At 45.0% G+C, this 12,855-nt stretch overlaps 1 protein-coding gene and 1 pseudogene across 11 annotated transcripts in view; one reads left to right on the forward strand and one right to left on the reverse strand.

The window, feature by feature from the left end:
- Positions 1-12,855, forward strand: part of POU6F1 (POU class 6 homeobox 1) — a 70,499-nt gene that overhangs the window by 44,066 nt on the left and 13,578 nt on the right. For 5 of the 11 annotated variants that reach the window (XM_073788670.1, XM_073788671.1, XM_019947197.3 and 2 more), the window contains 2 exons: positions 9,295-9,387; positions 10,921-11,116. In XM_073788670.1, the coding sequence (XP_073644771.1) occupies positions 9,340-9,387; positions 10,921-11,116 (244 nt within the window). In that variant the 5' untranslated portion in view covers positions 9,295-9,339. Of the gene's footprint in view, positions 1-4,163; positions 4,283-8,271; positions 8,355-9,294; positions 9,388-10,920; positions 11,117-12,855 lie in introns of those variants that run through there. The other 6 variants (XR_012324399.1, XR_012324400.1, XM_073788668.1 and 3 more) reach the window with 3 other exon arrangements.
- Positions 5,627-8,022, reverse strand: LOC117314255 (swi5-dependent recombination DNA repair protein 1 homolog; annotated as a pseudogene).

Below are 12,855 nucleotides of genomic sequence, written 5' to 3' on the forward strand. Positions count from 1 at the left end.
ATTTGTCATTGGAAGCCCCAAATCTTCACAGAACAGCCTCATGTGCGGGCGCGTGGGGGGGAAATAAAACGCGGTCGGGCAGCCTTCGTGGGCAAATGAGAAGAAGCTCTTTGCAGAGAGCTAGAATTTGCTCTTCCATATTCCTTGTTCCAAAAGTAGAAGGCTGGTCTTCAATTGTTCATAGGCAATATCCCACCTCCCTTTTCTTGATAATCTAAGGCAGCCACCATTGACCAGCAGGGCCTTCTGAGGAATAATTTTGTATATTCCTTTTTTTTTTTTTTTTTTTTGCGGTACGCGGGCCTCTCACTGTTGTGGCCTCTCCCGTTGCGGAGCACAGGCTCCGGACGCGCAGGCTCAGCGGCCATGGCTCACGGGCCCAGCCGCTCCGCGGCACGTGGGATCTTCCCGGACCAGGGGACGAACCCGTATCCCCTGCATTGGCAGGCGGACTCTCAACCACTGCGCCACCAGGGAAGCCCTGTATATTCCTTTTTTTTTTTTTTTTTTTTGTATATTCCATTTTGATTGAAGTCCGGGTTGGTTCTCAGCGTGGTATTTCTGTGACCTGGTACTTCTTTGCATATCTGCGGTATACCTTCATCCATTTGTTCATTAGTGCAACAAAAATATCCACTCTGTGCCAGTTCTGAACAATACAGACAGAACTTCCCCTGTCTTGGAGTTTTAACTCCGGTTTGAGAGTGGAGGTGGGGACAGGCAGATCATAAATGTGAAAACAAACAAGATAATATAGAGTGATAGTGTGTGTGTGTGTGTGTGTGTGTGTGTGTGTGTGTGTGTGTGTGTGTGTGTGTGTGTGAGAGAGAGAGAGAGAGAGAGAGAGTGAGAGAGAATGAGAGTGAGAGAGAGAGAGAGAGAGAGAGATGGGCTATTCTCTTCTTGGAGTTACTACCTAGCAATTAAGAAATGAGTCAGGGCTTCCCTGGTGGCTCAGTAGTTGAGAGTCTGCCTGCCGATGCAGGGGACACGTGTTCGTGCCCCGGTCCGGGAAGATCCCACATGCCGCGGAGCGGCTGGGCCCGTGAGCCATGGCCGCTGAACCTGCGCGTCTGGAGCCTGTGCTCCGCAGCGGGAGAGGCCACAGCAGTGAGAGGCCCGCGTACCGCAAAAAAAAAAAAAGAAATAGAAGAAATTTTCTTCTCTAAGGTTTCTCTGCATTGTGAAGGAACTTGGGACAAGATCATATCCCCCCCTCCCAAAGATTTACTCACTATAAAGTCATAGTAGTAATCTTACACATTTTTTATAACACTTTACAATTAAAAACATTTTATATGCATGCTTTACTTCAATTTAAAGCAATTACATAGTGTTTGCTGTGTGCCAGGCCCTGTTCTAAGAGCCTTCCATAAATGTTATCGATTTAACAATAGCCAATGGGGTAGGTACTATAATTTAGCCCCATTTCATAGATAACGAAACTGCGGCTTTGAGGGGTTACCTGAAACAGAAGCAGTACTCAATGTGGGTCTTCTGCCTTTAAACCCCAAGCTCCTTCTGTGTCAAAATGAGGGTCAGTCAGGCCACAGATGGAGTGGGACTCGGGAGAAACTGGACAAATGACGGAAGGCTTGGGAATGAGGAGCTGGACCGGCACGTTAGGAAGGGGCGAGTGTGACTGGGGTTCTCCAGAACTTAATACTACTTTGAAATCGTTTTTAAGCAGCCCTAGCATTGGGAACGAGGGCACAAAATTTGAAATAGGCTGTGTGTTTTGAGGAGGAGGTAGGAAATATGAGCAGGCTAAATGATATGATCCGACATCATAATTTATGTTTTCCTCTCATATTCATTAACCTCTGTTGTGTACCAGGAATTATACTAGACTCTGGGATATGATGATAAGTGGATATGCCTTCTTGGTCCTTACAGTCTAGTGGGGGAACATACCTACTTGTTATTGTTCACATTTCATTTGCCCCCTCCCTTCCCCCTGCCTGGGTGAATCAAGTTTGGGCACAAGGGGATGGGGGCAGAAACTAAATCTATCCTATTAAACTAGACTTTACTGTTTGACTATATATGTGTAAGATTACAAATGGTAGGTTGGGAAAGGAGAATTAAGGTTGTTCACGACTTTCCTATCTTTTGCCCTTTCCTTCCCTTCTGGCCCATGTGTGTGCCTAGCCGGTCTACCAATAGCTTGGCAAGTCATTTATCTCTGTCCATGAATCGGGGTGTGGGGAGGGAAGTTAATAAATTAAGCCTGGAGCAGAACTGAGAGCTTCCATTTTCCAGTGTGTCCTGATCCTTGGGGGCCAGAGCAGCCCCCGTCAGCCTTCCTCCCATTTCCTGAATGGAGGCTTAGTGTGGTGTCAGGAGGACAGGAATCTGGAGCAGGTGGATGTGGCCTTGAAGTTTGAATCTGCCACAGACTCTCTGTGCCCTTGGGCAAGTCACCTGACCTCTCTCAACCTCCATCTTCCTGTAGATAAAAATGAGAGTCATAGTAAGAATACCATGTTAAGCATTTTACTTACAGATCTCATATCATCATCATAACAACCCCACAAGTCTTGCCCATTTAATCAGCATTTTAAAGATAAGGAAATTAAACTTCAAAGAGATTAAATCATTTGCCCAGGATGGCACAGCTATTTCATGACCAAGCTGGGATTTGTTTTAGGTTTTTATCCTAAGCCTATGCCCTTACCTCTCTTTGATCATCAGCTTTCTCATCAATAAAAATGGGGATCGTAATAGCTAATTTTTATTTGTGCTTTGTACGATATAATTCCAAGATAAGCTCTCTTATTATTTATCCCTGAAAAAACAGAGAGTAATCCGCCCACCTGCAGACAGTGACACAATTGGTCAAGCTTCACTATGTGTTTGCTCTGTGGTCTCATGGGGCTGGTGTCAAAACTGAATGACAATAGTTAACATTTATTGAACCCTTATACAATTTACTACAACGCTAGCTATCCCTGTTTCAAATATGGTAACTGAGGCATGGAGAGGCTAGGTCCTTGTCCAAGGCCTCACAGCTAAGAAATGGTGAAACTGAGAGGTGAACCTAGGTTCCTAACTGCTATACTAAATTTAAATGAGATAATGTATGTAAATTTTTATAATACCTACCATCTTCTGAGCACTTACTGTGTGCCAGGGATGGATCTAAACTTTTTACATGCATTAATTTATTCAGTCCTCATAATAGCCCTATGAAGTAGGTGTTATTACTCTCATTTTTACAGATGAGGAAACTGAGGCAGAGAGGTTAAATCATCTGACCCGAGTCCCACAGCTAGTGAATATCAAAGCTGAGATGGTGAACCCAGAAGTCTGTCTCCAAAGAGTGCTCACTGTAATACTATGTGTAAAGGGACTGGGTTCCAATAAACTATTTTTTAAATTTATTTTTTAATTGAAGTATAGTTGATTTACAATGTTGTGTTAATTTCTGTTGTACGGCAAAGTGACTCAGTTACACACACATATACATTCTGTTTTATATTCTTTCCATTATGGTTTATCCCAAGACCAATAAACTATTGATGATGATTATTTTTCAGCAAGTGGGAAGGGAAATCTATGTCCTGGGGCCAGAAATGGAGAAGGGCGGGAGGATAGGCAGAAAATCCATCAGACAATGAAAACCTGAAAGAGGTAGCAACCTGCCTGGAGACTCACGACTTAAGAACAAGGCAGACGATGCTTGCCAAGCAGGAGGGGAGGCCGTCTCGTGTTTCTTTACACCAGCTACTACATCCGCATGGACCATGGTGGTAGTGATAAGAAGTGGGGGGATTCTGGGCGCACTGGAAGAGACAGCCAACACGATTTGAAGGAGTTACTATTAGATGTATAGGTAGATGTAAGAGAGAAGGCAAGGATGATGGCAAGGCTTGGGGCCTGAGCGTCTGTGGAAGGATGAAGCTGCCGTTTGCTGAGATGGGGAAGGGTACAGGCAGATGGAGCAGGTCTGGGGTAGAAATCAGGAGTTTGGTTTTGAACATGTTGAGTAGGAGATGATGTGAGCAGTCAGTAGGTAGTTGGATATATGAGTCTGAAGTTCCCAGGTGAGGTCTAAGCTGGAGAGTTAGACTTGGTGGTTGTCAGACTGGGTGAGACCGTCTTGGGAGCCCAGCTACCAATCTATACTAATCTCCTGCTTCCTGTCCTTGTGGCCTTTTTAGATGGCAGCTCTGCAGGAGGTAAGTAGGTGCACAATTTAAATATAAATGTGGTGTAGAGCTGGAGATGCTGATGTCAACAAACAACCTTGCTGGAGAGGATTATGTCAAAAATTTGAAAGGTAATTTCCCATAACAAATGTGGCTTTCTTTCCCGTGAATACCAGTAAAACTCATTCCAGCTTAACCAGCCATTCTTTCAATACAAGCAGAGTGCTCTCCACCCCCAAAAATGATTATAATGAGAAGGTACTTTACACCTTGAAAACCTCAGACACATTAAGTGTAAAGTGATTAAAAGCACAGAAATGAGTCTGAGTTAAAAGTCTGAATCCCGGGACCGCCTTGGTGGCACAGTGGTTAAGAATCCGCCTGCCAATGCAGGGGACACGGGTTCAAGCCCTGATCCGGGAAGATCCCACATGCCGCGGAGCAACTAGGCCCGTGCCACAACTACTGAGCCTGCGCTTTAGAGCTCACGAGCCACAACTACTGAAGCTCACACGCCTAGAGCCCGTGCTCCACAACAAGAGAAGCCACCGCAATGAGAAGCCTGCGCACCACAAGGAAGAGTATCCCCCGCTCGCCGCAACTAGAGAAAGCCCACGCGCAGCAACGAAGACCCAATGCAGCCAAAAATAAATTAAAAATTAAAAAAAAAAAAAAAAGAAGGCAAAGGAGGAGGCTCTGTCTGGGCACTGCTTCCTGTCCTAGCTTTAACCATGATCTATGTGTGTACTGGAGTTCTACTGCTGGGGTGATCATAAGAGCCCCTTCTCTTAAAACAGACAGTCGATCATCTCTCTTCACTGCTGTCAGGCTGTGGGCACTGCATGGCATCATGAGCTCAAAGGAGGCCATCCAGATGTACTATTTACCACAGTCATTGGGGTGGAAACCCTAAAACCCCTAGGGTGAGCCAGCAATTGCACTCCTAGGTATATACCCCAAAATTGAAAACAGGTGTTGCAACAAACACTTGTACACAAAGTTTCATAGATGCCCTATTCACAGTAGCCAAAAGGTAGAAGCAACCCAAACGTCCATCAGCAGATGAATGGATAAACAAAATAGGGCATATCTATACGCTGGAATTTTTTTTTGACATATGAGTTTATCTACTAGACCAGCCAGATGGAAATATGTGATAAATGGATGGAAACAAGGGTCATAAAATGAGAGAGGCAGGCATTTTTAGACCCATTTTGGTTTAGACATTCACCTGGTTGGACTGTTTTTTAACATTTACAATAAAACTTTTTTTTTTTACCACAATAAACAATGTATTAAAACTACTTCCAGGATTGTCCAAATTATTTTTTAATCATTATTAACATTTTTCATATTTATTTAAATGTTGTTTCCTTTAGCAAATTTATCCAAAATACTGAATTTTCATTTTAGAACTTGGTTTATATTTAGATAATAACAGAGTTCCCAAATTGGCTTTCATCAGGATACCTTTCTCTAAGCTCTAGTGGTTGATACCTTCTCTTTAAAATATATAAGCATCTTTTTTATTATGTTGTCATTCTCAAAGATACTCTGGAGAAAAAAATATGAATGAAACTCGTAGGAATTCTTCTTCATTTCTGTTAGAGTGTAGCAATTTATCATCTTACACACAGTGATCTATCAAATGGGTGAGGCAAAAAAAAAAAAAAAAAATGGGTGAGGTTCAGTTTCTTGTTCTTTTCAGACATAGTTGATTGCAGCTCACAGAGGAACACCTGCCTACAACTTCTTCACTTCCTTATTAACAGCTGTAACTGGGACAGGTCATTCTTTGAGTGATACATTTTGACTAGTTTTAGCCTGTGAAGAAGGTCTTCTTTCTCCCGAATCTCCATCTATTTTGCTTTTTCTTCATTTAATCCTTGTTTGGGAAGAATTCTCATTCACAAAATCATTTTGGAGACCTCTGCGTGACCCAGTATCCAGTGATTTAGATTCACTTGCATCGATATTCTTAAAAGTATTTTTCAAATGTGTATTTTCTTCTACCTCACTATGTGTTTAAAATTTTCTTGAAATTCCAGTTTTCTTCTGCTAAAGATGCTGGCTTCTCTGAAAAGATCTGATTTTTAAAAATTTTTATTTATTTATTTATTTATTTATTTTTATATAGCAGGTTCTTATTAGTTATCCATTTTATACATATTAATGTATACATGTCAATCCCAATCTCCCAGTTCATCGCACCACCACCACCCCCCCACACTTCCCCCCCTTGGTGTCCATACATTTGTTCTCTACATCTGTGTCTCTATTTCTGCCCCGCAAACCAGTTCATCTGTACCATTTTTCTAGGTTCCACATATATGCGTTAATATACGATATTGTTTTTCTCTTTCTGACTTACTTCACTCTGTATGACAGTCTCTAAGTTCATCCACATCTCTACAAATGACGCGATTTCGTTCCTTTTTATGGCTGAGTAATATTCCATTGTATATATGTACCACATCTTCTATATCTATTCATCAGTCGATGGGCATTTACGTTGCTTCCATGACCTGGCTATTGTAAATAGTGCTGCAATGAACATTGGGGTGTATGTGTCTTTTTGAATTATGGTTTTCTCTGGGTATATGTCCAGTAGTGGGATTGCTGGGTCATATGGTAATTGTATTTTTAGTTGTTTTTTTTTTTATAGTGGAACTCTTTTTTAAATTTATTTTATTTTTGGCTGCGTTGGGTCTTTGTTGCTGCGCACAGGCTTTCTCTAGTTGTGGCAAGCAGGGGCTACTCTTCTTTGCGGTGCGTGGGCTTCTCATAGCGGTGACTTCTCTTGTTGCGGAGCACAGGCTCTGGGCACGCAGGCTTCGGTAGTTGTGGCGCACGGGCTTAGTTGCTCCAAGGCATGTGAGATCTTCCCGGACCAGGGCTCGAACCTGTGTCCCCTGCATTGGCAGGCAGGTTCTTAACCACTGTGCCACAAGGGAAGCCCTATTTTTAGTTTTTTAAGGAACCTCCATACTGTTCTCCATAGTGGCTGTGTAAATTTACATTCCCACCAACAGTGCAAGAGGGTTCCCTTTTCTTCATACCCTCTCTAGCATTTGTTGTTTGTAGATTTTCTGGTGATGCCCATTCTAACCAGTGTGAGGTGATACCTCATTGTAGTTTTGATTTGCGTTTCTCTAATAATTAGTGATGTTGAGCAGCTTTTCATGTGCCTCTTGGCCATCTGTATGTCTTCTTTGGAGAAATGTCTATTTAGGTCTTCTGCCCATTTTTTGATTGGGTTGTTTGTTTTTTTAATATTGAGCTGCATGGGCTGTTTATATATTTTGGAGATTAATCCTTTGTCCCTTGATTCATTTGCAAATATTTTCTCCCATTCTGAGGGTTGTCTTTTCGTCTTGTTTATAGTTTCCTTTGCTGTGCAAAAGCTTTTAAGTTTCATTAGGTCCCATTTGTTTATTTTTGGTTTTATTTCCATTACTCTAGGAGGTGGGTCAAAATGATTGTTTTTTTCATTCTTGACTTTAAGACACTTTACCACGCCATTTAATTATGGGAATTAAATGAAGATCTTGTTTTCCTTAATCGTTCTCTAAGTGTTGCACTCACAGATTGTTTTCTTGAACTATTCGTGTGGGGGAGGTGTTGGATTGGCACAGACCTGTGGAGCGCTGGGTAAAGTCACAGCTGAGTCTGATGGACTTTCCATCTTGGAAATGAAATCTTGGTTTACCTGTGCTTCCGCCTTCCCCAGAGAGTGCGAGAGCCCATACAATGGAATTTTTTCACAGTTCTTTTCTGTGAAAAGAAATGAAGCACTGATACATGCTGCATCACAGATGAACCTTGAAAACCTTCTGCAAAGTAAAAGAAGCCAGACACAAAACGGCCCCATATTGTATGATTCCGTTTATATGAAATATTGGGAATAGGCAAATCCACAGAGACAAAGCAGATTCGTGGTTGCCAGGGGCTGGGGGTTGGCAGGGGAAGCACTGCTCATGGGTATGGGATTTCCTTTTGGATGATGAAAATGTTCTGGAACTAAATAGTGGTGATCGTTGCACAACATTGTAAATGTACTGAATTCCATTGAGTCATACACTTTAAAATGGTAAATTTGATGTTATGTGAATTTTACCTCAATTAATAAGATAACAAAAAAAAAAAAAAAAAAGAAAAGAAACGAAGCAGACCCAGGGATAGAAGAGGAAGAGGAAGAGAAAGGTGAGGAATCCGGAACACTTCTCCGAGCTTCGTGTCCTCATCCATAACATGGCGATACTAATGCTCCCATCCCCCAGCTGGCACGAGTAATGATGTGAATTAGTGTTCCGTAAAATGCTTAGCACAGTGGGCACCCAGAATAGAGGTTAACTTACTCTTTTCTATATAAGTGCCTAAAGCTAGTTGTCCCCTTGATTACCTCTGTTTCTTGTGACTGTGGTTTGTGGCTCCAGCACGACCGCCTGTTTCTCGCAAGGGCTTGTTTCACTCTGTCTCACTGCGTGTGGCAGCTGCTGCACCATCTGGGATGTTGTCCTGCCTCCCATGTCAAAGACCAGTATGGTTCTCGGACCACTGCCACAGAATCCCCTGAGTGCTGATTTTGGGGCACCCACCTACTAAATCAGACTCTGGGGATGTTTGGTCTGGGGAAATCGGGGTGGGGGGGTCCTGCATTTTTGATGTGTTCCAGGTGATAATCAGACACATTCGTCTGAGACAACTGTTGTAATTTATTCCTATCTTTACCATCTCTTCCAGGAAGTCCACTCAGACCCCTCCCCTGAGACATGCCCTGATACCCAGTGTGCTCCTTACTTGTGTCTGGTTCTGAGAGTCTGGGTCAAAGTCACCTTGGGCTCTACTGGGTCTGCTCTTTCCCACTGGACTGGGGAACTCCCAGGGAAAGATGCCTGGCCCCCTCTTTCCTCTTGTCACACTCGCTCCTCTTGAGTGTAGGTTCTCCTAGGATGCTGTAGGAAGTGAGACACTTTAGTTTTAAAGTCCTTAGAATCCTATTTCCTTTACTTCTACACATACCTGGGAGACCTTAGCTCCTCTCTCTTCCTTCCATTCTACTTCTGACTTTCTGAGATGGCATGGAACTTTTATTACTATGTCGCATCAGCCTTTGCTTTTCCCATCCCATCTCACCCTGCAGGATGTGTAGGTGTGGGCCAGCCCCACCCCACCCTGACAAGTGACCATGGATCCTGGAGCCGGGCCAGACTCATCTCTGACTGTCAATGAGCAGGTATCTTCTGGGGCAGGAAGAGGTGGGGGAGTGAGGGTAATGGACCAAGGAAGAAAACTCCATAGAGCCCCTCGTCTGTTTCTTACCAGAAACACCCGTCCAGATCGTCACTTTACCTATCCAGATGTAGTTGCCAGCTAGGATTTCTCAGGGGCTGGGTTTGGGGACTTAAGCTGTGACTTTAAAAAGTGAAGTTAAAATGTGAAAATATGTATAAGTTAACATGGGGAAAGATTTGGATATCAGGGAATTAATTTTTTTTCTTGCTTATATATCATTTTCTAATTTTTCTTGCAATGACCTTTTATTACTTATGTAATTTTTTTTTTCTTTGGAGAGCGTGGTTTATGGAATCTTAGTTCCCTAACCAGGGATCGAACCCAGGCCCCTGGCAGTGAGATGCCAGGGAATTTCCGACTTATGTAATTTTTAAAAGGAGAAAAAAGATTAACTAACATGTCTTAAAATGTGATGGGAGTAAAGTCCTTCACAGGCCAAGTTTGAGTCAGAAAGGGAACTGCTGGGGGGGGGGGGGGCGGTTATTGCACTCTTACTCCCCTGATGGGTCACAGTGTTGCTTTTTTCCAGCAGTCTCTGGCTGGATCCAGTTTTCAGGCCTAAGGAGCGTGTTGTGGGAGTGTCTTCAGGCCTAGGCGGAGCAAGGCCTGACACAGAGCTTTTTAATGTACCGGGTGTCCCTGACTCTTGAATGGCCCAGTTGGAAGCATGTCAGTGCTGGAGGTAAAGCACTGAGTGCTGGCTCTTTCAGCAGGAAAGGGGACCCAGTGTTCCGAGGAGGCCCAGGGGCTGCCTGCATTGCTGGGCGTGGGGGCTCTGCTCCAGGTCGGAGCACGCCCACAGCAGAAGGCACACTGGAGCTGCAGGCCCACAGGGTACAAAGCTCTAGTCCAGGAGGGCCAGCGAGAGGCCACGTCTTCAGGATTCCTGACCCTCGCTTCAGGAAGTTGGCTTGGAGGGAAATCTTGGCCCGCACCCCAGAGTTTTGGAAATAAAGGAACCATGAGCTTAAAAAGTTACTCAGTATCGTGGAGCATTCATTTTCCACTCCTATAATAACTCAAGGGACGTGAAGAGGGATTTGCTTCTTGTCCCAGCGTAAGCTGTGGATATGGTGTTAGGGGCCATCGTAATCACACTCCAATATCCTAGCAGCCAAGAAGACAACCTTGCAAGGCTGTGGGAGAGGACTTTACCACTCCCTCTACTGAACCCAAGAGAGGAAACAAACAGAAATGTCCCCAAGTGGTCTGGCTCTGTGGGACTTTTCCTAGCTTGTGTCAGGCCCTTCTCCCTGTCACCAGGGCCTACTTTCTCCTAGTACCTCCTTCCCTGGAATCAGGGAGCTGCAGTCTGCTCCAGGCTCTGGAATTCTCACAGGGCACACAGTCCTTGAGCCAGGAGGTCTGCATCCTGACATGCTCTCTCCTCTCTCCCTCAGCCATACCCAGAGCTCCGGTTCCCCAGGGCTGATCCGTCCCTCCCCCCAGCAGTGTCCCCGTCCTCTGTTTGCAGGTCATCGTGATGTCAGGCCATGAGACCATCCGAGTTCTGGAGGTTGGAGTGGATGCCCAGATCCCTGCTGAGGAGGAGGGCAAAGCACTGGAAGGTGTGGCCGCCGAGGGCTCCCAGAGCGGAGGCCCCACCAAAGCCGGTGAAGCTGCTGGTGAAGCTGGGCCAGACAACCCAGACTCCTCCGCAGAGGCAACTGGTACGAGGCTACCTGCTCCCATGTGGCATTGCTCCGCCTGAGTCCCATCCTGTGTTCCCCCCTGGAGAGCCAGCACGAAGCCGGAGGGGGCTAGGTGGCTTTAGGGTCTCACTGTCATCCTGTCCACTGGACAGCCCCTGGTCACAATCTGTACTGTTGGTCAGCTCCTAGGCCACTCCTTGTCCCTGGAACTTTAGCTCTGGTTTCAGTCACTTACAGACCTAAACTGGGATGGGTCAGGGTGAGGGGATTGAATTAACCTCAGAGAGGGCTGCCGGGTCTAAACCAGACCCTCAAGCTCAAGGCGGAGAGGACTAAGCCTTCAGGATCCTGACGGCCCTTCCAAATCAGTACCTTTTGTGGTAGAGCTGGGCGGTGCCAGGAGTTGGGGATGGGAGGCCATCACACCCACCTTGGACTAAGGATGTGTGTGTTAGGGAGGGCCTTGTAGAATCCCAGCCCCTCACTCCCAGCTGGGCTGGCATGAGTCTAGCCTGGTGGGCTTATTTGTGCTCTTATTCTCCAAAGATGACTTCAGGGCATGAGTTTGATTCTCCTGCATGTGGAATGTATATGGCTGATTGACTCACGCTGTCTCCCCTGATGACCCTGCAGTACAGCTGTGAGACCGCCTGGGCTGTTCTAGAAGCTGGGGCTGGTCCTAGGCACTGCTCTCTGGGCACAGGGCACCCTTTCATTGACTTTCCTCATTAACACCTTATTAACACCTTTTGCAGGAAGCCTGGGGCCTCTCTTGCCAATTCCCCCAGAAAGCCATGATTCATCTCCCCTTGCTTTCTGCTGAACTTCGCCCCTTCCCTAGATTGGAGATGTGGTTGGGGGAGAGGGTGTGGGCCAAGAGGGGGAGACAAGAAGAGAGCAAAGAGAACAGGCAACTCTTTAACAAAACCCCTGCCAGATCTCACCTCCCTCGTTCTACTCGCAAATCAGTGTGCAGATCCATTTGGGACGCTGGTAACCCGGGTTATCTTTTCTCCTTTTGAGTAAAGGAATGACAAGAGAGGTGACCATTTTCCCCTAGCCTGGAAATGTTCTACTTCCTTGTTGAGGCCAGGATGAGCCACCACCTGCTCCCATGGGCCAGTGCCCTGGTGAGCAGACAGGAAAGACAAGGATTCTCCGTCTCGGCCACCCTTTCCATTTCTTTCCGGGTTTATCCACAGTGCCTTAACTTCCTTTTTTACCCTTTCATCCATCTTCCGTATCTCTGGCGCCTTAATTCTGCTCCTTATCCAAAACCTGCTCTCAGGAATTGATCAGAGATCAATTATTTACAACTTAGCATGAGCGTTCATGGTAGTGTGCATCTTCTTCCAGAGGTTTGTATACTTAAGCTTTTCACCAAAGTCTTCTTTATAAAGGAATTTCAGCCATTGTCAAGCAGGGAAGGGTGGTATGTTGATGGTACCTCCTAAGGAGCTGCCAGCTTAAACTGTGGCTTTGATGGGACGTTTCTGTGTATGTAATATTGAGAAGTGTTTCCTCTTAAAACAAAATAAAACTAAGTAATAGGAAACTTTCAGGATGAAAAAAGAATCTAGTGATTTGTGTCACTCTAAATTATTACCCAAACCTTGTCACACATACACATTTTTATAGGTGTGGCCCCTGAGGGCAGGCTAAGTAGCATGACACTTACCACCATATTATTTCATATTCCATGTCCTTTATTGACAGATTCACTCATCTGATTCTGGTTTTGGCTATTATCAAACTGT

This window comes from Tursiops truncatus, chromosome 11 (assembly GCF_011762595.2).
Source record: "Tursiops truncatus isolate mTurTru1 chromosome 11, mTurTru1.mat.Y, whole genome shotgun sequence".
In the NCBI taxonomy this organism is placed as follows: domain Eukaryota; kingdom Metazoa; phylum Chordata; class Mammalia; order Artiodactyla; family Delphinidae; genus Tursiops; species Tursiops truncatus.